The sequence below is a fragment of the Solanum verrucosum genome, unplaced genomic scaffold (assembly GCF_900185275.1).
Source record: "Solanum verrucosum unplaced genomic scaffold, falcon-dt-bn FXZP01000148.1, whole genome shotgun sequence".
Classification (NCBI taxonomy): domain Eukaryota; kingdom Viridiplantae; phylum Streptophyta; class Magnoliopsida; order Solanales; family Solanaceae; genus Solanum; species Solanum verrucosum.
Genome location: NW_026020184.1, coordinates 159,692 through 180,963, shown reverse-complemented (window position 1 = coordinate 180,963; position 21,272 = coordinate 159,692). Strand labels below are relative to the sequence as shown.

Sequence of the window (21,272 nt, the reverse complement as noted above, 5' to 3'; positions counted from 1 at the left end):
GCAATAATCGAAATATCAAAACAAGCGCTACAATAATACTAGTATAACGACAATAACAAATACCAACCCCACTAAGAAAAACAATACTACACTACCTACTAATTTTTTACATTAATACGTGTCATCCACACCTTTTGTATGTCTATAAACTTAATAATGAGAATATGTTTAATCTATTGACTTAGTTTATCATATAATTTATACACTTAAAAGATAAATTAAATAATCCTATTGGTTTACATATATTTCACCACAGTAAGATCTGATATTTATTGTTGGGTCATTTTATAAGCTCTCCTATGTTTTCCTCTCCAAGCTGGTTAAACAGTAGAAAGAAATTAGATGTATATAATAGGAAATAACTTAATTAGAATTATCATATCAATATTCTTTTGTATATGTTATATTAGTTATATAAAAAAAAAACATATCAAAATTGATATCCTTTGACTCTCAAGTCTCAAAAAGGAAATTTTGTTAATAATACAAAATAGGATAAGTCCTATACATGTGTATATATATAATAGTACTGTTGTGCTTTCTTAATTTCATTACTTAGTCTTCTTACTTCTTGTTCATTGCTGTTACATTCTGGTCTCTAGATAGGTCATAGGTATGTATGATCACCATATCATTGATGTTAATGACATGGAAAAAGATAACAAGAACCTCTGGGCTGCCATGTTGAAGAAATGCTACGCTAATGTGATCTTAAAATCCCAACAAGTTCTTGGCAAGGCTTTCGATGGGGAGAAGATGAAGAAGAATGCTAAGTTCTGTGAGAAGCAGTCGCAAGAACAGAAACCCTACTCGCAGCTGGAAAGAGATAGAAAAGCGGCTCGGATCGCCATTGAAAGCATAAAAGGACGGTTCATTTTGATGATGCTCTTCAAGCCGAAAGAGAATTCCTGGCCATCATCGGTGCTACGAGTAGTTGGTAAAAGAGTTTACATATTTTATGTAGTAAATAAACTTGTCTAGTGCTCTTGTATCATAAAATAAAAATGTAATTGAGGCAAAATCAATAAGCTGATATCTTGTAAAGTGTAAGCTAATAAATCATGTTCATTTTTGTGTAACCAATCATTATTGAGTTATGATCAATTAGCACTGTGAGATTGGACTTCTATGTTACTTTAAATTAATACAAGTTATGATAGATTTTTATTAAATGTAATGATAGTACATCAAATTAAATTTACTGGTACTTAATTAGTAATAGTTTTTTTTGAGGAAACAAACAAAATTAATTAGATAAACTTATAAGAATAAGAGGTTGTAACATGATATTTGGAAAATAAATAAAAATGTGTTGAACTAACATGTCCCGAGTCATATCAAATAGAAGTTATAATCCAAAGGGTCCTTTCGATGTCATATATACCATCCCATGCAACTTTTAGCGTTTATACAAATGCAGTAGCACATCCCCATCCGCAAACCTATATTTAGGTATGACTACATTAATTCTTGTAATTTGTACAATAAACAATTCACTCTGAAATTCCTAGATGTCATAATCATTTATTAGCTATATAACTTAAAAGTGCCTGCTTTCCGTATAAAACTAGAGTAACTGTTGAAAGATAACTTCTCAAAGTACAAATCACAAAGGTTCAAAGAACTCTCAATATTATTATCAAACTTTCAATGTAAATATCATTTTCAATAAGTTCAATATGCTATGTTCTTAATGAATAAATAATCACTCTTATTCATACGACGAAAAAGGGGCTGCTAGCACTAATAAACCCTACAAGAATCATCTAGAACCTAAGCAAATATAACCCTAGGTTAGTATTCAAGCTAGAGACTAAGGCCGGCCTTTGAGGCTCTAGAGACTAAGGCCCAAATTCGGACCCCAATATTGCTCTTTGTACATTAACTTGTACCACCAAATAGTTGTAGCAGTTGGACACATTATCTCCCTTAGGCTTGGACTCTACATATCCAACAAGACACCTTTGAATCAATAATTGAAGCACATTGGACTTGTAATCAAACTCTTTGCTTTGATATCTTATGATGGGTCTTCTTGAAGCTTCTAAAGTTTCATCCTTTTCCTTCAATGGAATATAACTTTTATGGATTATATCATATAACTCTTACTCTATAGGAATATGTATCTGTAACGAACTATTCCCATCGTTATAGAAAATCCAACGGGGGAAATTTGGGGCCGGAAAACTTTTTTGTAGTATTTGGATTATTCCAACCTTGTCCAGATTTGGACGAAATCAGAGTCCTTGAGGTGTGGGGAAATCTAGTAATAATCGGGTGAGTTCTTTTTTATTTTGATTACATGAGTAGTTAGATAACTCGTTAACGAACCAATATGACTTTACAGAATTGAATTCGGGCAAGTAGAACTCCCGAAATCGATCTTAGCGTAAAGGGTATTTTCTGATCGTTGTGGGTTAGAGGTGTGTTGTGAAATGAGATTTTGGAATTTCTTCAATTGAATCTCTAGTTACGTTTGTGTCGCCTTGACGGGAGTTTGGTCGCTCTAACGGGGTCGCTATAGAAGAATTATGGCCGTTGTGGCGGGTACGACGAGACTCAAAATCGTAGGTGAAAGACGAAGGGTTCACTGCTAAGCGGAAGCTGCTGGGGCGGGACGCGACTTAAACTCGTTAATAAACCCCCAAACGACCTCATTATGCACTTTTCGACTTTTAGAGCTAAGGAACGACCACCAGGCGACTCTTACTCATTTTTCACCATTCTTGAGGCTAAAGGTAAGCTTTTCACTCTCCGAATCCATTTTTTGATCCGTAGAACGTAATCGGAAGGGTGAATATTGATGGGAGAGGATTTTATTATAGATTCTATAGTGGAAACAACTCTAATTTGGATAATTGAGATCATGGGTTGATCTATGATTTATAAAATTGTTAGTAATTCGGGTAATTAATGATTATTTATTGATTCCCGTATTATATTGATTGTTTATAGACCAAGAACAAGCATAACGAACCCGGAAAGGGAATGATCAAGTTTCTTAGGGTTTCAAGCTTGTTTCGAGGTAGATGATGGTTGTGATTTTATGTTTGTGTGATGTATGTTTGTTCTTGCTTCAATATGATACTTGTGTAGGTATGAATGTTGCAATGTTGATCACATTTGTTCTAAATGAGATAGATGAAATATCATTGCCACGAAATCATGACTTAAATGTATGATCTTGATGATGTACTTGTGTTTGTAATTGTGGTGTGTGAATGGGATCGAATTGCCACGTTCTAGCATAACTAACTTAGATTGGATCGCCACGTTCCGACATAATTATGGGATTGGTTGCAACATTCCGGCATAAATATAGGATCGGATTGCCACGTTCCGACATGCTAACTGTTTGAGTTTGGGTTCCATGAGAGTACCATTGAGGTGATATAAATTGTGAAATGCGTTATTGATTCTTCATGTTGATAATATTGTATATGTTGATATATATGCATGTGATTATAATGTTGTTTGACTTGTTTATGTTGCACTAGTAGGATAGCCGTGTGATCCTACCATACATTGTGGTTGTTTACTGATAATGCACTTGCTCTTATTTTTGTTGAGTACAGGGCATCTTCAAGCGTCTATTGATAGACCTTGTTAGAAGATCAGTGATCGTTGCTTTGAATGCAAGGGTGAGCCAATTCTTCCGGGCTGCCATGGGATTCTCTTTCGTCTATGTCCACCATTTCCGGACTTAGACAATTGTTTTAGTTAGTTGATTAGTATCATCCTGTTTAGACTTGGATCATTTGTTAGATGTTTTGGTACATTGACTTTCAGTTTCTAGGTTAATTCTTCCGCATTTGTGTAGTTATTGTTGAACTTTTGTTAGAGTTTATAGAAACTCTATTTTCTTTCTTAGTATTTGAGTTTTTAGATTAATTGTTTGGTTTGGGTTGTAGTAGTGGTTCTCCTACAGAATTGTTAGTGTGGGTACCAATTACGACGGTCTGGGTCGTGACAAAGTTAGTATCAGAGCCTAGGTTTGTTGATCCCGATGTACCAAAATAAGTCTACTAGAGTCTCGTGGAACGGTACGGGGACGCCTTTACTTTTCTTCAAGAGGCTATAGGACTTTAGGAAATCTCTCTATTTTTCTAGTCTCCTTTCGTGTTATGACTTGATTCCAATTGGTATGTGTCGATTCAAATTGGTATCTAACCTCCTTTACTCATCTATCTGCAGATGGTTAATACTTGGTATAACGTTGTTAGGCCCGTAGCTCCTGTCAATCCTCCAGCTGAGGAATCTACAGTGAGAGGTCGCGGTCGAGGTAGAGGTAGAGGCCTTGGGAAAGTAGCGCCTGCTGTAAATGAGGTATCGATTGATAATGTTCCTCTGAATGAGAACCCTCATGCGCATAATGAGGAGGTAGAAGAGGATATTGAGGTTGAAGATGTTAAGGAAAATGGATAAGAGGAAGAGGTGCTAGCGGAGACTACGGTTGTTCCTCCCATCGATCCGGTGTTAGCTCAACAGATTATGGTGTTGTTGATAGGATTGGCTGTTCCTGCAGTGCTTCCTTCTGCTGAAGCAACTCGAGCTCCTACTAATCCTCCTGCTGCTAGCACTGTGCCCAAAGCGGGTGGAAATGTAGGCACTGATTCTTTCTTTCGTCCTTTGTTGGGTTCTGTTATGACTGGGAACGAGCATGATATGTTGACTAAGTTTCTGAAGCTTAAGCCTCTGGTATTTCTTGGTTCTGAGACTGAAGATGCTTATGAGTTTATCTTAGACTGTTATGAGAGGCTGCATAAATTGGGTATTGTTCACCAATATGGGGTTGAGTTCGTGTCTTTCCAACTTCAAGGTGAGGCCAAGCAATGGTGGAGAGCTTATATGGAATGCAGATCTTCTACTTTACCTCCACTTACTTGGACCAAATTTCATGCTCTGTTTCTAGAGAAGTATGTGCCTAGAACTTTGAGGGATAGCAAGAAGGATGAATTTATGGTTTAGAGCAAGGTGGTATGTCTGTAGCTGCTTATGAGGCCAAGTTTCATGTTTTATCTAGATATGTTACGCATTTGGTTACTACTGAGGAGGAGAGGATCCGGTTATTTATTAGAGGTTTGAATTTTGAGTTGCAAGTAATATTTGTTCATATGACTTCTGCAGGGAGGAGTTTTAATGGAGTGACAAACTATGTTAAGAAAGTGGAGGGAGTGAGGCGAAACGGTCAAGCTAAGGCTTGGGCAAAAAGGGCAACTAATTTGGGTAACTTTCAAGGGTCTTACTCTAAGGGGTCTTGAAGGCCAACGCTCTCAGCCAAGCCAATTTAGTCTGTTATGCCCGCCTCTACAGGTAATTACTCTGGAACTCCATCTCATAATTTTCAGGATAGTCAAAGTGGCGTGCCTTCGACGGGCAGCAGACCATCTTTTGATCGTACTTGCTACAACTGTGGTGAACCTGAGCATGTGAGAAAAGATTGTCCCCACCCACGTGTGTTCGATTTCGCGCAGCAACAGCAGTCTAGAGCAGTGATACCCACGGGGAACGGTAGTAATGGTATAGGACATCCACAATGTGGGCGAGGAGGTAATCATCGAGGCCGTGGAGGTAGAGGAAATAGTAATGGTAATGGAGGTAGGGGTAACGCACAACCTGGCAGAGAAGTAACTCGACAAGTTGATAGGGCTCAATGTTATGCTTTTCTAAGCAAGAATGAGGTAGAGGCATCCGACGTGGTGATCACAGGTACTTTTCTTGTCTGTGACCTGATGGATAATGTGTTGTTTGATCTGGGTTCTACTTATTCATATGTATCTGCGAGATGTGCCTCTGATTTTGAGATGATTTGTGATATTCTTGACGCCCCTATTCGTGTTTCTACCCCAGTTGGAAAGTCAATAATAGTTACCCATGTCTATCGTGCTTGTCCTATTGTGTTTATGGGTTTTCAGACTTGGGCTGATTTGGTGATTTTGGATATGATTGACTTTGACATAATCTTAGGCATGACTTGGTTGTCCCCCTATTATGATGTGCTTAATTGTAATACTAAGTCTTTAACTCTAGAAATTCCGGAAGTGAAAAATTAGAGTGGGGAGGGGTGTACAAGCCTAAGCAAGCTAAGATTATATTCTCAATTCGGGCTAGTAAATTTGTTGTGCAGGGTTGTTTGACTTATTTGGCTCATGTTAGGGATGTTGAGATTGAGGCTCCATCCATTGGGTTTATTCCTGTGGTGTCTGAATTTAGTGAAGTGTTTCCTAATGACTTGCCTGGTATTCCTCTAGATAGAGATATAGACTTTTCCTAATGACTTGCCTCATCCCATTTCTATCCCTCCATATCGCATGGCTCCGACAGAGTTAAGAGAGCTTAAAGCTCAAATCCAAGAGCTTCTTGACAAGGGATTTATTCGCCCTAGTGCTTCCCCATGGGGTGCTCCAGTTTTGCTTCTAGATTACCGGCAATTAAATAGTCACTATTTGAATCATGTATCCCTTGCCTCGAATAGATGATCTTTTTGACCAATTGCTAGGTGCATCAGTCTTCTCTAAGATTGATTTGAGATCTGGTTACCATCATTTGAAAATTAGGCCTGAGGATATAACCAAGACGGCATAAGCACTATGAATTTTTGGTTATGTCTTTTCGTTTGACCAATGCGCCTGCAACTTTCATGAGTTTGATGAATAGGGTGCTCAAACCATTTCTTGATTTGTTAGTTATAGTTTCCATTGATGATATTTTGGTTTATTCAAAAAGTGAAGAAGAGCATGCCAACCATCTTCGTGCTATTTTGGGTGTTCTTGGGAAACAAAAGTTATATGCTAAGTTTCAAAGTGTGAATTTTGGCTTAAATCAGTTGTATTTTTGGGGTATGTAGTGTCAAAAGAAGGTGTAATGGTAGATCCTCAAAAGATTGAAGCGGTAAAGAATTGTGTCAGTCCTAGATCTGTGACGGAAGTTAGGAGTTTTGTGGGACTCGCTAGCTATTATCGTCGATTTGTTAAGAATTTTGCTTCAATTGATACTCTCTTGACTAACTTGACCAAAAAAGAGATACCATTTGAATGGACTGAAAACTGTGAGGAGAGCTTTCAAAAGCTCAAGACTCTCTTGACCACCGTGCCTATTCTATCATTACCAGTTGAAGGTAAAGATTTTATTGTTTATTGTGATGCCTCACATTCTGGTTTGGGTGCTATGTTGATGCTTGATAAGAATGTTATAGCTTATGCCTCGCGTCAATTGAAGGTGCATGAGAAGAATTACACAACGCATGATTTAGATTTGGCAGCGGTAGTGTTTACTCTTATGATCTGACGACATTACTTCTATGGGGTCAAGTGTGAGGTGTTTACTGATCATCGTAGTTTGCAACCTGTGTTCACTCAAAAGGATCTGAATTTGAGACAACGAAGGTGGATGGAGCTACATAAAGATTATGATGTGACCATTCAATACCATCCGGGCAAGGCTAATGTGGTGGCAGACGCTTTGAGTCGAAAAGCGGTGATTATGGGTAGTCTAGCTTGTTTGAGTGTATCCAAGCGACCTTTGGCTAAGGAAATTCAGACCTTAGAGTCTAAGTTCATGCAGTTGGGCATCTCAGAAATAGGTGGAGTGTTAGCTAGTATCGAAGTAAGGGCCACCTTCCTGGAGGAGATCAAGACCAAACAAATGGAGGATGGGAATTTGGAGGAGCTTAGAGAGAAGATTGTGATTGGTAAGGCACAAGAGACCACCCTTGATGCGGAGGGTGTACTCTATGTTAAAGGAAGAATATGTGTTTCTAGAGTACATGGCTTAATTGAGAAATTGTTGGCAGAGTCTCATGGTTCGCGATATTCTATTCATCCGGGTGTGACCAAGATGTATAGAGATTTGAAGCGAATTTATTGGTGGTCGGGCATGAATAAAGACATAGCGGAGTTTATGGTGAAGTGTCAAAATTGTCAAAAAGTGAAGTATGAACATTAAAGGCATGTCGGTTTACTTTAAAAAATGTCAATTCCGGAATGGAAGTGGGAAAGAATAGTCATGGATTTTGTGGTTGGTCTTCCCAAGACTTTGGGAAAGTTTGATTCTATATGGGTAGTGATTGATAGATTGACCAAATCAGCCCATTTCATTCCGGTAAGAACATATTATAATGCTGAACAATTGGCTAAGGTGTATATGAAAGAGATAGTGAGGTTGCATGGGGTGCCCCTCTCTATCATCTCAAACAGCGGTACCCAATTCACATCCAAGTTTTGGAGGAAGTTGCATAATGAATTGGACACACAACTCACTTTAAGTACAACCTTTCATCCACAGACGGATGGACAATCGGAGAGGACCATTCAAGTATTGGAAGACATGTTGAGAGCGTGTGTGATTGATTTTGGAGGACATTGGGATAAGTTCTTACTTTTGTGTGAATTCTCTTATAACAATAGTTATCACTTCAGCATTGATATGGCACCATTCGAGGCACTCTATGGGAGGGGATGTAGATCACACATAGGTTGGTTTGAGGCTGGTGACGTGAAGCCTTTGGGGGTTGATTTAGTGAAGGATGCTCAAGATAAGGTGAAAGGTATTCAAGCTAAGCTTCTAGCTGCCCAGAGTAGACAAAAGAAGTATGCAACTCATAAGGTAAGAGAGATGGCGTTTCAATCTGGTGAAAATGTTCTTCTTAAGGTATCACCCATGAAATGGGTGATGAGATTTGGCAATAAGGGTAAGCTAAGTCATAGATACATTGGTCCATTTGAGATTCTTGAATGTGTGGGACCGGTGGCGTATAGATTGGCTTTACCTCCTAATTTATTGGGTGTTCATCTGGTATTTCATGTGTCCATGTTGAAAAGGTATCATGGTAATGGGGATTATATCATCAAGTGGAACTTAATTGTGTTAGACAAAGACCTCCAATATGAGGAGGAACCGATTGCAATTCTTGATCGTGACGTACGTAAGTTGAGGACCAAAGAGATTAAGTCCGTGAAAGTGCAATGGAAGCATCGTCCAGTTGAGGAAGCTACTTGGGAAACCGAGAGAGACATGCGAGAGAAGTATCCCCAATTGTTCGCTGAATCAAGTACTACTTCATTCCTTCTTTAGCCTATTTTCCTAAGTTTTGTCACTCGAGGACGAGTGATGGGTAAATTGGTATCTATTGTAAAAGGTGGGTAGTTTCTACATTCTAATTGTTGTCTTAAATTGCTCATAGGCGGTCACGATCCCAACCTATCATTTTGATTAATTTTCTCAAGTAAAAGCGTTAGATTTCTTCTCATAAAACTATACGTTGTTACTTGATTCTTATCAAGCCATTAAACATACCATTCTTGAAAATTCTTAGAGCGGTTCTTTGTATTTTCTATATCTCTGTTTTTAGTTTTGTAATGACCCAAACCATCGTTAATTAGGAAAAGCAAAACTTTGAGAAATACTGGGCCATTGCCCGCTAGGGCGGGCCAGATGTCGCTAGTGTGGCGATGCCACATCGGGTCAGTTGGCGCCTGAGCGGGATAGGTGAGACAAAATGTAAATAACGTGAAATCTTATTTCCTCCTCCTTTCGGAAATACCTAATTTAGGCATAAAACATCCCAGAAACCCTCCAAAAACTGCTCTAAACTTGGGAAGGAAGGAGAAAGAATATTCTAGCTTAAGGAGGTAGATGGATTGCCAATTTCCAGTCAACATCACCGTCGAGAATTTTCGAAAACAAGAATCGAAGCCAAAATTATATGCAGTTGTGTGGCGCCTAGGTAGGCTAGGTTTTATTAATTGAGTAGTTATAAATATATGCTCAATGGGTAATATAATGTAATCCAATGGTAGGAGTTAGGCGTAGGCCTTCATGCACCGAAAAAAAGATGATTTCATCATATGAAGAAGCCTTAGGTGATGAACTAGGGCAAAGTTGGTCAAATTATGGTTAAGTGATATGTGTCGTTAAATGCTTCATTGTGATGGGTGTGATCCATGATTGTGTGGTATATGTTGGTCTTGCTTCATTATGATACGTGTATGTATGTGAATGTTGCATTGTTGATCACGTTAATTGTAAACGAGGATATACGAATGATGAATGTCATGAATCATGACTTGATTGTATGATTATAAGAATGTACTTTGTAATCGTGATTGTGACTTGTTGAATGGAACATGCATTGCGTTCCAACACACTAACTTGGATTGGTTACCATGTTCCGGCATAACTATGGGATCGGTTGCCACGTTTCTGCATAAACATTGGATCAGGTACCACGTTCCGATATGCTAACTGTTTGGGTTTGGGTTCCATGAGAGGACCAATGATTGGATATAATTTTATATCTTGAGGGTGTTGAAATTGAACGTGGTTCGTAAGTGATATTTGATGTGTTTTTCGGAGTTGTAAATGAATATGATGATCTAGTTGATTGATCTTCTATCTTGAGTAAACTTGATATGTACCTTGATGTTGAATGAACCGAAAGGGGCAAACCCAATTGGGATGTGATGCGGTAGGTGGGGAGTCAAAGTTTCATGAATTGTTAATTTCCTAGTAAAGGGTGTCGTGTGTTGTAATGGCGATAAGTGAGGGTAGTGTACGTGATGTAAATGCTTAGGTGGATTTCACTTTGCAGAAAGAGATGTGTGTTTAGTGGTTAATAAGTTTGGCGTAATGTAATATGTGGCCATGGCTGGGTAATATGAAGAGGAAGTAAGGGTATGACGTAAGCGGTTAGTTGGTATGCTTGTAGTTGTATTTAGGGACTTTTATATGGGTTAGAATGGTTAGGCTATGATCAAGAACCTGGTAAGTAGGTTGACCGAGAAGGTGGTTGGTAGTTAGAGTACTAGTGTAATTCAGAGGTATTTCGAGAGAGGGTAAAGGTGGAGAAGCGAGGGGTTCTATTGCATGATCTTACTAGTTGATTTATTATGTTATGTGGTGGGCGTCGGGTTGACCGATGATGCCTACCAGTACGTGTGGTTTGTACTGATACTACTCTTGCTATGTCTTTTTGACATAGTCTTGATGCAGGTTGGTGAGGTTTCATTAGAGGAAGATGAAGAATTCTCCAGCAGCTTCTACTTTTCCTTCTGCATGGTGGGAGTTGTGTCTTTTATTTATTTGTCCAGTTGTACTCTTAGTAGCTTTTTTACCTGTTTAGACTAGATTCTTGGGGGTGTTAGTTATTTTACATATTTTAACCCGAAATTGTTTAAAAGTTTTATTTATGAAAATCCTATGATTTCTTTTATCTCCGTTTTTCTTTAATCTTCCGCATGTTTAATTATTTGGATATGAGGGTTCTCCTACTTAGGTGTTAGTGTGTAGGTGCCCGTACGGCCCGGTGGATTGGGTCGTGAAAAGTTTTCAGATTCTTTTCTATTTTTCTCCCGAATTTCTTAATAATCAATTCTATATTTAGAATCTCTCTGACTTCACTATTATAATTATGTAATACAATCAAAACAAAACAATGAGATGATCACAACAAGGTTATATAATTATAACGAGGCTACTATAGGAATATAGGAGAGAATGTATGGAAAATTTTATGTATTTCCTTATGATCAATGTACAGATTTCTACCATTATTTTTACATGTAATTGCTGAAAAGGAAATGTAAAACAGAATATATGTATTTATTCTAATTCTAGTTGATTTTATTCTTTACCATATATACAATTATTCTTTGTACAAAAATGTATCTTGTGACCTGTGTATATTCTTGTGAGTTGTCAATTCCAATACCATATCAGTCCAAGTCAAAGTAGCCCAATAGATAGCTGGCCCAATTTGTCTTTAAGGAGCCCATTCTCCTCTTTCTTATCTTGGTCTACAATGTCAACAAGAGTGGTTTCCTTTTTGTGTGAAAGAAGCTTCTTATCTCCAACATTCCCCTCAAGTTGGAGGGGAAAGAAGAGAGCCCCAACTTTCCAAGAATCAAATACAAAGATGGACCAGATAGAGGTTTGGTAAAGAGGACGACAAGCTGATATTGAAGGAACAAAAGACAGAGATATCAACCCTGAAAGAAATTTTTGGCGGACGAATTGACGGTCTAGCTCAACATGCTTTGCCCGTTTATGAAAGACTGGATTGCGGGCAATATGGATTGCGTCTTGGATATCGGAATATATAGGGACCGGTAATGATGGTTCAAGGGATAAATCATTGAGAAGACGAGTGAGCCAGGTTAGTTCTGCAACGAAATGCCTCATTGAGCGGTATTCAGAAGAAAGGGTTATAGAGGTTTGTTTTTTCGATCTCCAACTGATGGGAGAACCACCCAAGCTTATAAAGAAACCACTTACAGATTTGCGAGAATCACGACAAGCCACCCAATCTACATCACAAAAGGATAAAAGAGAAAAATTGGTGTTTGAATTGAGAAAGAGGCCTTGAGTAGGGTTTGATTTAAGGTACTGAAGGACACGGAGAGTGGCAGTAAAATGGGAAATAGAGGGTTTTTGCATGTATTGTCTAAGGGTTAAGATAGTGAAAGAAAGGTCGGGTCTTGTATGGGTGAGATAGTTAAGTTTTCCAATCAAACGCCGATAGATGGCTGGATCAAGCAAATTAAAGGAGCTCCTGATGCAGCAGTTAATTTTATGGAATGATCAAGTAGAGAAGTTATTGTGGGGAGACTGAAGCAATCAAATTCACTGAGTAAGTCCCTGGTAATCTTGCTTTGTGTAATAATGAAACTTGTTGGTTCTCGCATGATTTCCATTCCCAAGAAATAATGAATTTTCCCAAGATCCTTAATTTAAAATTCTTAATGTAGAAAATAATTAAGATCTGAAAGTTCTTGAGCATCATCACCGGTGAGTAATAAATCATCAACATAAACTGTCAAAATGGAGATAGAACTTCCTGTCTTTTTAAAAAAACTAGATTCACCGCACGTGCGTTGCACGTGGTTGCCTAGTCTCGTGATGCGTTCAATTGTGAAGCAGTAAAGCATAAATACTCGCTTTGTTCAACATACAGAGTATGTCTTTAAGGAATTTGTCGGTATGGATGTTTCTTAGTTTCTAAATATTAGTTCATGCCTACAATTGTGAAGCAGTAAAGCATGCACACTCTCTCTGTTCAATATATGGCATACGTCTTAAGGAATTTGTTTGTATGGATGTTTCTTTGTTACCAAATATTTGTTTTTAAATAATACTCCATTTAGTCCGACAAATTGTCTTGAATTAGATGCATTTAATGGTGCAAAAGCTCAAAAAAATAAGCGGATACGTAATAATGCTCTTAGCAACATTTCGTTCTGTTTATGACATTGTTCCAAAATAGCGGATACCTTCCAGGAGTTTGAAGTCATTCGTATCCTAATTATCAATATCAAAGTTTTTCACAATAGTTGTATTTCCTTCCAAAGTTGCATTCTGATGGTTAGCTCGTCTCTTTTTCAACTGGACCTATAAATATGACCAAAAACATTTTGATTAGCTTCATGTAATATGTTAGTTTTGTTCCAACTTGATTACGCTAATAAAGATTGAAAGCGTCGCTAACCTAATACTTCCTTGCGTTGCATGTGATTACCAATTTCAAAAATATACGTTATGGTAAATAGAATTTCTTATTTAAGCAAAGATTCAAATAAGAAGCTTAGCAACAAATAATATTGCAGATTCTTTTATAAATGTTCAATGTGGATCGTCATATATATCTCTTATGCACGCAAACCTATGAAGATGCTCAATCAAAAAATTTATTAGTTAAATGCAATTATGTTTATATTTATTTCAATTTGATTAGGTTCAATCATGTAATTAGTCTTAGCTCACTAATATTATCTTATATATTGTTTTGTAATTTTCTTGTCATCTAACCAGATGTGATTTACATGTGTATTCTACGTTAAATTGTTTAGATGTCATATGAACATGTGAAGAGAACAACAACATTTTATACATTCACATATTTTCACATTTGTTGTGAGTTTTTTTTTTTAAAAAAAAAAAGAACTCGGAACATTTTAAAATAATATATTTTCAAGTTAAAGATCTCGTTAACTTGATAATACATTTGTGACATATATAATACATTAATTTAAATACAAATACCTACCCAAATATAAATATATATTTGCATTAATTAAAATATTTATCTCATAAAATAAGGTATTAAATAAATAATAAAACTTAAACTAATACAAACTTCAATTGGCGCTATTACAAGTCATATGAACTTTTCTTTGTCTAAAATACTGAAATATTAAGAAATAGTAAATAAGTAAAACAAAAGGGCAATGTTTATATAGTAATAATTATTTTAAAGAAAACTTCCTGCAAGTCTAAATCACATAAATAACATTGATAAATAAGGTCATTCTTTTGTCTTGAGCATCAAAAACAAATCATGACAATTCTCTAAATTTTGAAAAAAGATATTCATAAGCATATACAGAAATCGTTAAGAAAAACACATGACTTTAGACTACATCATGTTAACTTAATATATTGGAACATTACATACTAATGTGTATATTAAGCAAAAAAATAATTATAATATCATCAAAATTATATTATTTTCCTCAGGTACTAGAGGTTATAGAATATACCTTCTTAGGATAGAACGACATACTTCATCAGAATAGTGATACCTCATATTCCACTTAACTTCAAACTCACTCAAACAACAATAAATTACACAAGGAATTTTAAAATGCAAGAAGAAGAAGAGTAGAAGATTAGAAAAAATTGTTGTTGGAAACTGAGAGGACGTCTCTCTATTTGTAGTCAACAAAGGGTAGTATGAACAAATGTTATTTGTGTCTTATTTGAAAGATCATGACCTTTTCGAGAAGTCACAACACTTTGGAAAAGTCACAACTTATTGAAAAAGTCACAACTCTTTGGAAAAGTCACCACTCATTGGAAAAGTCGCAACTCTTTGGAAAAGTCACTACTTATTGAAAAAGTCACAACTCTTTGGAAAAGTCACAACTCATTGAAAAATCACAACCCTTTGAAAAAAGTCACAACTTATTGGAAAATTCACAACACATCCATAAAGTCACCAACCTAAGTTTTGGATACATAGTAATTTAACATTCAAGTTAGGAGTTCATGCTTCTCTTATTCACGCAAACCTATGAAGTTGGTCAATGAATAATTTTATTAGTTAAATGCAATTATGTATATATATTTATTTCAATTTGATTAGGTTCAATCATGTAATTAGTCTTATCTCACTAATATTACCTTATAGACAATATTTGTTTTGTATTTTTCTTGTCATCTAACCAGATTTGTTTTGCATGTGTATTCTACATTAAATTGTTTAGATGTCATATGAACATGTGAAGAGAACAACTACATTTTATATATTCACATATTTTCACATTTGTTGTGAGTTTTTTTTAACAAAAAAAGAACTCGAAACATTTTAAAATAATATATTTTCAAGTTAGAAGATCTCCTTAACTTGATAATACATTTGTGACATATATAATACTTTAATTTAAATAAAAATACCCACATAAACATAAATATATATTTGCATTAATGAAAATATTTATCTCATAAAATTAGCTATTAAATTAATAATAAAAATTAAATGAATACAAACTTCAATTGGCGTTATTACAAGTCATATGAACTTTTCTTCGTCTAAAATACTGAAATATTAAGAAATAGTAAATAAGTAAAACAAAAGGGCAATGTTTATATAGTAATAACTATTTTGAAGCAAACTTCCTAGGAGTCTAAATCACATAAGTAACATTGATAAATAAAGTCATTTTTTGTATTGAGCATCAAAAATAAATCGTGACAATTCTCTAAATTTTGGAAAAGGATATTCAAAAGCATATATCTACAACACAAGAGAAATTGTTAACAAAAATAAATGACTTTAGACTACATAATGTTAATTTCATATATTATAACACTACATATTAATATGTATATTAAGCAAAATAATAATTATTATATCATCAAAATTATATTATTTTCCTCAAGTACTCAAGATTATGGAATACACCCTCTTAGGATAGAACGACTTACTTCATCAGAATAGTGGTACCTCATATTCCGCTAAACTTCGAACTTATTGAAAAAGTCACAACACTTTGGAAAACTCACAACTTATTGAAAAAGTCACAACTCTTCGAAAAAGTCATAACTTTTTTGGAAAATTTGCAACTCTTTGGAAAAGTCACAACTAATTGAAAAAGTCACAACTCTTTGAAAAAGTCAGAACTCATCAAAATATCACAACCCTTTGAAAAAAGTCACAACTTATTGGAAAATTCACAACACATCGAAAAATTCACAACCTAAGTTAGAAATATTATAGTAATTTAACATTCAATTTAGGAGTTCATTCTTTTAAGGTAATATAGATAGACAGATATAGATATAGATAGATAATGAATAATCATTGACAGATGAGGAAAAACCTTTAAAATTTAGAGCCCCTACAAGCCTTGTATACCATTATCTGCAGGTTTGTTTTAAACCATAAAGAGCTTTCTTGAGCTAACAGACATGGTGGGGACTGGGTGGACACATTCCGGAAGGAAATTTCATGTAAACCTCTTCTTGGAGGTCTCCATGGAGAAAAGCATTACTTACATCAAATTGAGAAACAGGCCAATTCTTCTTGATTGCAATAGATATTAAGCATCTGATAGTCGTCATCTTAACAACTGGAGAAAAAGTTTCATTGTAGTCTATGCCTTCCATTTGAATATCACCTCTGACAAAAAATCTTGCTTTAAGTCTTTCCATACTTTCATCGACCTTTTGTTTAACCTTGTAGACCCACTTACAAGGTAAAGCTTTCCTTCCAGAAGGGAGAGGCACCACATCCCATGTTTGATTAATGATCAAAGCGTGTAATTTAGAGTCCATGGCAGCTTTCCGTCCAGGATGTTGTCAAGTTTGAGAATAATGAGTGTGCTCTGAAATTTGTGAAGTAGAATGCAATAAAACCTTATTTTGATTGGAAAGAGAAGGAAATGGATATGTAGGTGGTGAGGAAGGTACTGCTAGACAAGTAGTAGTAAGCTCAATGGAAAAATATTATTGCAAACAAAGTCATGTAAATGACTATGTAAAGTACCTTTGTTTTGTCTACTATATCTTCTAGGTGGAGTAGTAGTAGTTTGAGGATGAGAAGTGGAATTAGTGTCCATAGCAAGAGATAAAACTGGTGAGGGTTGGTCTAAAATTGTAGGAGAAGGAAAGAACATGGATTCATCTGTAATGTGATCGAATTAAATAGAAGAGATAGGTAGAAAAATGATAGATATACTGGTATTAGGAAAAGAGGCAAATGGAAAAATGTGTTCATGAAAATGAACATCCCTTGATATGCATACCTTCTTAGAATCCACAATAGGGACTATGTATCCCTTTTGTCCGGTAGGATAGACTAAGAAGATGCAAGCAGCTGCTCTAGGCTGAAATTTTCCTATATCATGTGATAATTTAGAAGCATAACACAAACATCCAAAGCTTCTTAAATGATGATATGATGGTTTCTGATGAAACTAGAGTTCATAAGGAGTGTTACCTTGCAGTAGTCTATATGAAACCTGTTAATCAAATATGTTGCAATGAGTATGCACTCTCCCCAATAAGGAATTAGAATTTTGGAATGGAACACTAAGGCTCTAGATATTTCCAGTAAGTGCCTATGTTTCCTTTCCATTTTGTTGGGGTGTGGCTATGCAAGAAGTCTGATGTAAATCCCCTGTGATTGTTAAAATGAAGAAGTTTATGTGTTTTTCCCTAGTTCCAAGGCATTGTCAGATCTTATTAATTTCACTTTAGCATTGAACTGTCATTCTATCATGCATAAGAAAGACTTGAGTACTGAAAAAGCATTTGATTTAGTTGTCAACAAATAAGTCCAAGTCCCTTTGCTAAAATCAACCACAATTGTCAGAAAGTATTTATAACCATTATAAGTAGGAACCTTAGAGGGACCCCAAATATCAATTTGAAGAAGATAAAAAAATTCTTTTACTCTTGATATGAATAATTGGTAAAGGTAGTCCGAATTGTCTTACTAAGGGTCACACAGTGCAAGTACATTCAAAATTTGAAGAAAATGAAATTGAACTAATATATTTCATTGCATTGAAAGGCAAATGCCCCATTCTTAATGCCATAACATTACATCAGATTGTGATTTAGCTAAAATAGAGACAGAAACTGACACTAGAACAGAATGATAATTAAATCTCTTAGGAAACGAAACTACTGAATCTGAAACACAATGAGAACTAGGTCTCTTAGGAAATGAAACTATATTTTTTGTAGCAGGAGGTTGAGTTCCTGTAGGCTCTAAAATGTATAGTCCATCTTTGACTTCACCAAAAAACTTGAGGGTTCTTCAAGAAAGGGCTTTGCAAAAGACAACAAGTATATGTGAATATGATGACACACTTGAAAGATAGACAAAGTTTATGAACTGAGAGTAAATTATATCTAAAACTTGGGATATGAAGGACATTTGTGAGTATGAAATCAGACAAAAGAAAAATAGATCATGCATAAGTAACCTTTACTCTGGATGAATCAGGTAACCTTATCATTAAAGGCTCAGGTAAAGGAATGAGAGATAAGAAAGAGTTAGGATCAAAGCACATATACTCATAGGACCCTGAATCAATAATCCAATATTTAGAATTTGAATTATCTACTGAATAACAAGAGGACAAATGTTCAAAAAATATAACAGCAGCCGAGTTGACATTGACTTCTGATCCAACAGGTTTTCCTTCTTAAATATGTTTTATGAGATGAGCAAGCTGAGTGAATTGATTTGGCGAGAGTTTTTGAGCAACATTATGATTCTCAGAGGCATCAAGAATAGATTGATTCCCATCTGGTTCTTCCATTGAAGTTGCAGAGTTGCTTCTCACAGTTCCTTGAAATTTCTTAGATTTGGTGAACTTAAAATTTGTTGGAAAACCTATTAGCCTGTAACAATTATCTATAGTGTGATTAGTCATCTTATAATAATTGCAGAATTGTTTGCTTTTATTTTCTTAATAAGATGTGCTTCCTTTGAAATAAGTATTTTCCAGCCTTTTTTTGATAGTTGAATCCAGATCAGATTCATTTTTTTGTTGAGTGTTGAGTTGATTTTCTGAGATAGTTGATGTTCCTACCATGAAGGAAGAACTATCTCTTGGAAACTGAGAAGATAGATGAGTTTGTCTCTGATTTTCATCATGCATCAAGAGAGAATATGCATGGTTCACAGTGGGTAATGGATTAAGCATAGAATATTTCTTTTGGCTGGTGCATATATATCATTCAGTCCCATGAGGAAATGAATGTGCCTCTCATCTCCTTTGAATTGAATCATATTCTTTTCTTCCTTCACTTGAACACTCACTGCAAAACATATTAGCCTTTATAGTGTCCAGCTCATTCCATAACCTTTTCATCTTGGTGAAGTAAACAGCAATATCAGTAGATCCTTGGACTAAATCTTCTAATTCTTTCTGCAGATGATACAATTTTGCCCCATTGGGCTGACCATATCTATGTTCAAGATCTGACCAAAGATCTTTGGTTGTTCTAGAGTAAAGAACACTAGAAGCAAGATCTTTAAAAAGAGAATTTAAAAGCCTAGATATTACCATATCATTGCAACGACTCCAGAGTTTAAAGGTCGGATCAGCCAAGTTTGGAGCAGGACAAGCTTCATCTATGAAGCCCAACTTATTTTTTGTTGAAAAAGAGATAAGAATAGACCTTCTCCATCCTGGATATCCTTTGCCATCAAAAGGAGTATTGACCAGGACCATTCCTGGTGCATCAAATTGATGAAGAAAGTAGGAATGAGAATTGTCAATGGTGATTCCATTGTCTTGTTGAACACTTGAATTAAGAGTGATTTCAGTGCTCTCGACATTGGAGTTTGACATCTTTGTAAGGAATGAAGAATGGAACAAATTAAAAAGATGTGAGCTAGTAGATGTTACTGCTCTGATACCATGTAGGAATATAGGAGAGAATGTATGGAAATTTTTCTATATTTCCTTATGATCAATGTAAAGATTTCTACCACTATTTATACATGTAATTGCTAAAAAGGAAATGTAAAACAAAATATATGTATTTATTCTAATTCTGGCTAATTTTATTCTTTACCATGTATACAATTATTCTTTGTTTACAAATATGTATCTTGTGAGCTGTGTATGTCTTGTGAGTTGTCAATTTTAATACCAGATCAATCCAAGTCAAACCAACCCAATAGATAGATGGCCCAACTTGTCTTTAAGGAGTGCATTCTCCTATTTGTTATCTTGGTCTACAATGTCAACAGGAGTGGTTCCCTTTTTGTTTGAAAGAAGCTTCTTATCTCCAACAGTTACATATATAATCGTAGTTTGTCTTGATTGTATTATAATATCATAACAACGAGTTAAGGATATACTAAATATAAAAATGAATATATAGAAGTGCGAAAGAAAGATGAAAAAAAAAAGCTTAAAACTAGAAATAAAAAAATGAGAAAATCTATGAAAAAATATAAGAATTTACAAGAATGCTATTTTAAATTTTGACAAGGTCCAAGTAATAACGTATAGATCTATGAGAAGAAAATCCAACATATTTACTTGTGAAGACGAATTAAAACAATAAATTCGGATCATGACCCTTAATGAGTAATTTTACAACGGTTAATATGTAGAAACTAATCACAAAAGAAAAATACCAAAAACAAATAAAAAATATCTATCGAACATTACCTTATACCCTTAACTATAAAGCTAGAAAATGTTGAAAGATGACTTCTCAAAGTACAAACCACAAAGGTTCAAAGAACATTCAATATTATTATCAAAGTTTTAATGTAAGTATCACTATCAATAATTTCAATATATTGTGTTCTTAATGAATAAATAAGCACTCCTATTCATAGGAGGAAAAGGAGACTCCTAGCACTAATAAACCCTACAATAATCATCTAAAACTTAGGCAAATAAGACCCTAGGTTAGTATTCAAGCTAGAAACTAAAGACCAAATATTTGTGGTTGGACTAAGGACTTTTGGGGCTCTTTTGATTGTGGCTTTTGAGCCCCATTTGGACTTGATTGGGCAGTTGGTTTTAGCTTCACATAAGGGTTGAAATTGACCTCTTTTTGGGTGCTACTTTGGACCTCTCTGAGCAGAAATTTGGGATCCCAATATTGCTCATTGTACATTAACTTGTACCATCAAATAGTTGTAGCAGCTGGAAAATTCATATCCCGTTGGCTTAGACTCTACATATCCAACAAGACACCTTTGAATCAACAATCGAAGCACATTGGGATTGTAATCCAAC

The 21,272-nt window shown here is 35.4% G+C and overlaps 1 protein-coding gene across 1 annotated transcript; it reads right to left on the bottom strand.

Annotated features, from left to right (window-relative positions):
* Positions 1 to 19,274: 19,274 nt before the first annotated feature.
* On the bottom strand, positions 19,275 to 19,862 carry LOC125829296 (uncharacterized). Its single transcript, XM_049508539.1, has one exon. The coding sequence runs from the start codon at positions 19,860 to 19,862 to the stop codon at positions 19,275 to 19,277; it is 588 nt and encodes a 195-aa protein (XP_049364496.1).
* Positions 19,863 to 21,272: the final 1,410 nt, after the last annotated feature.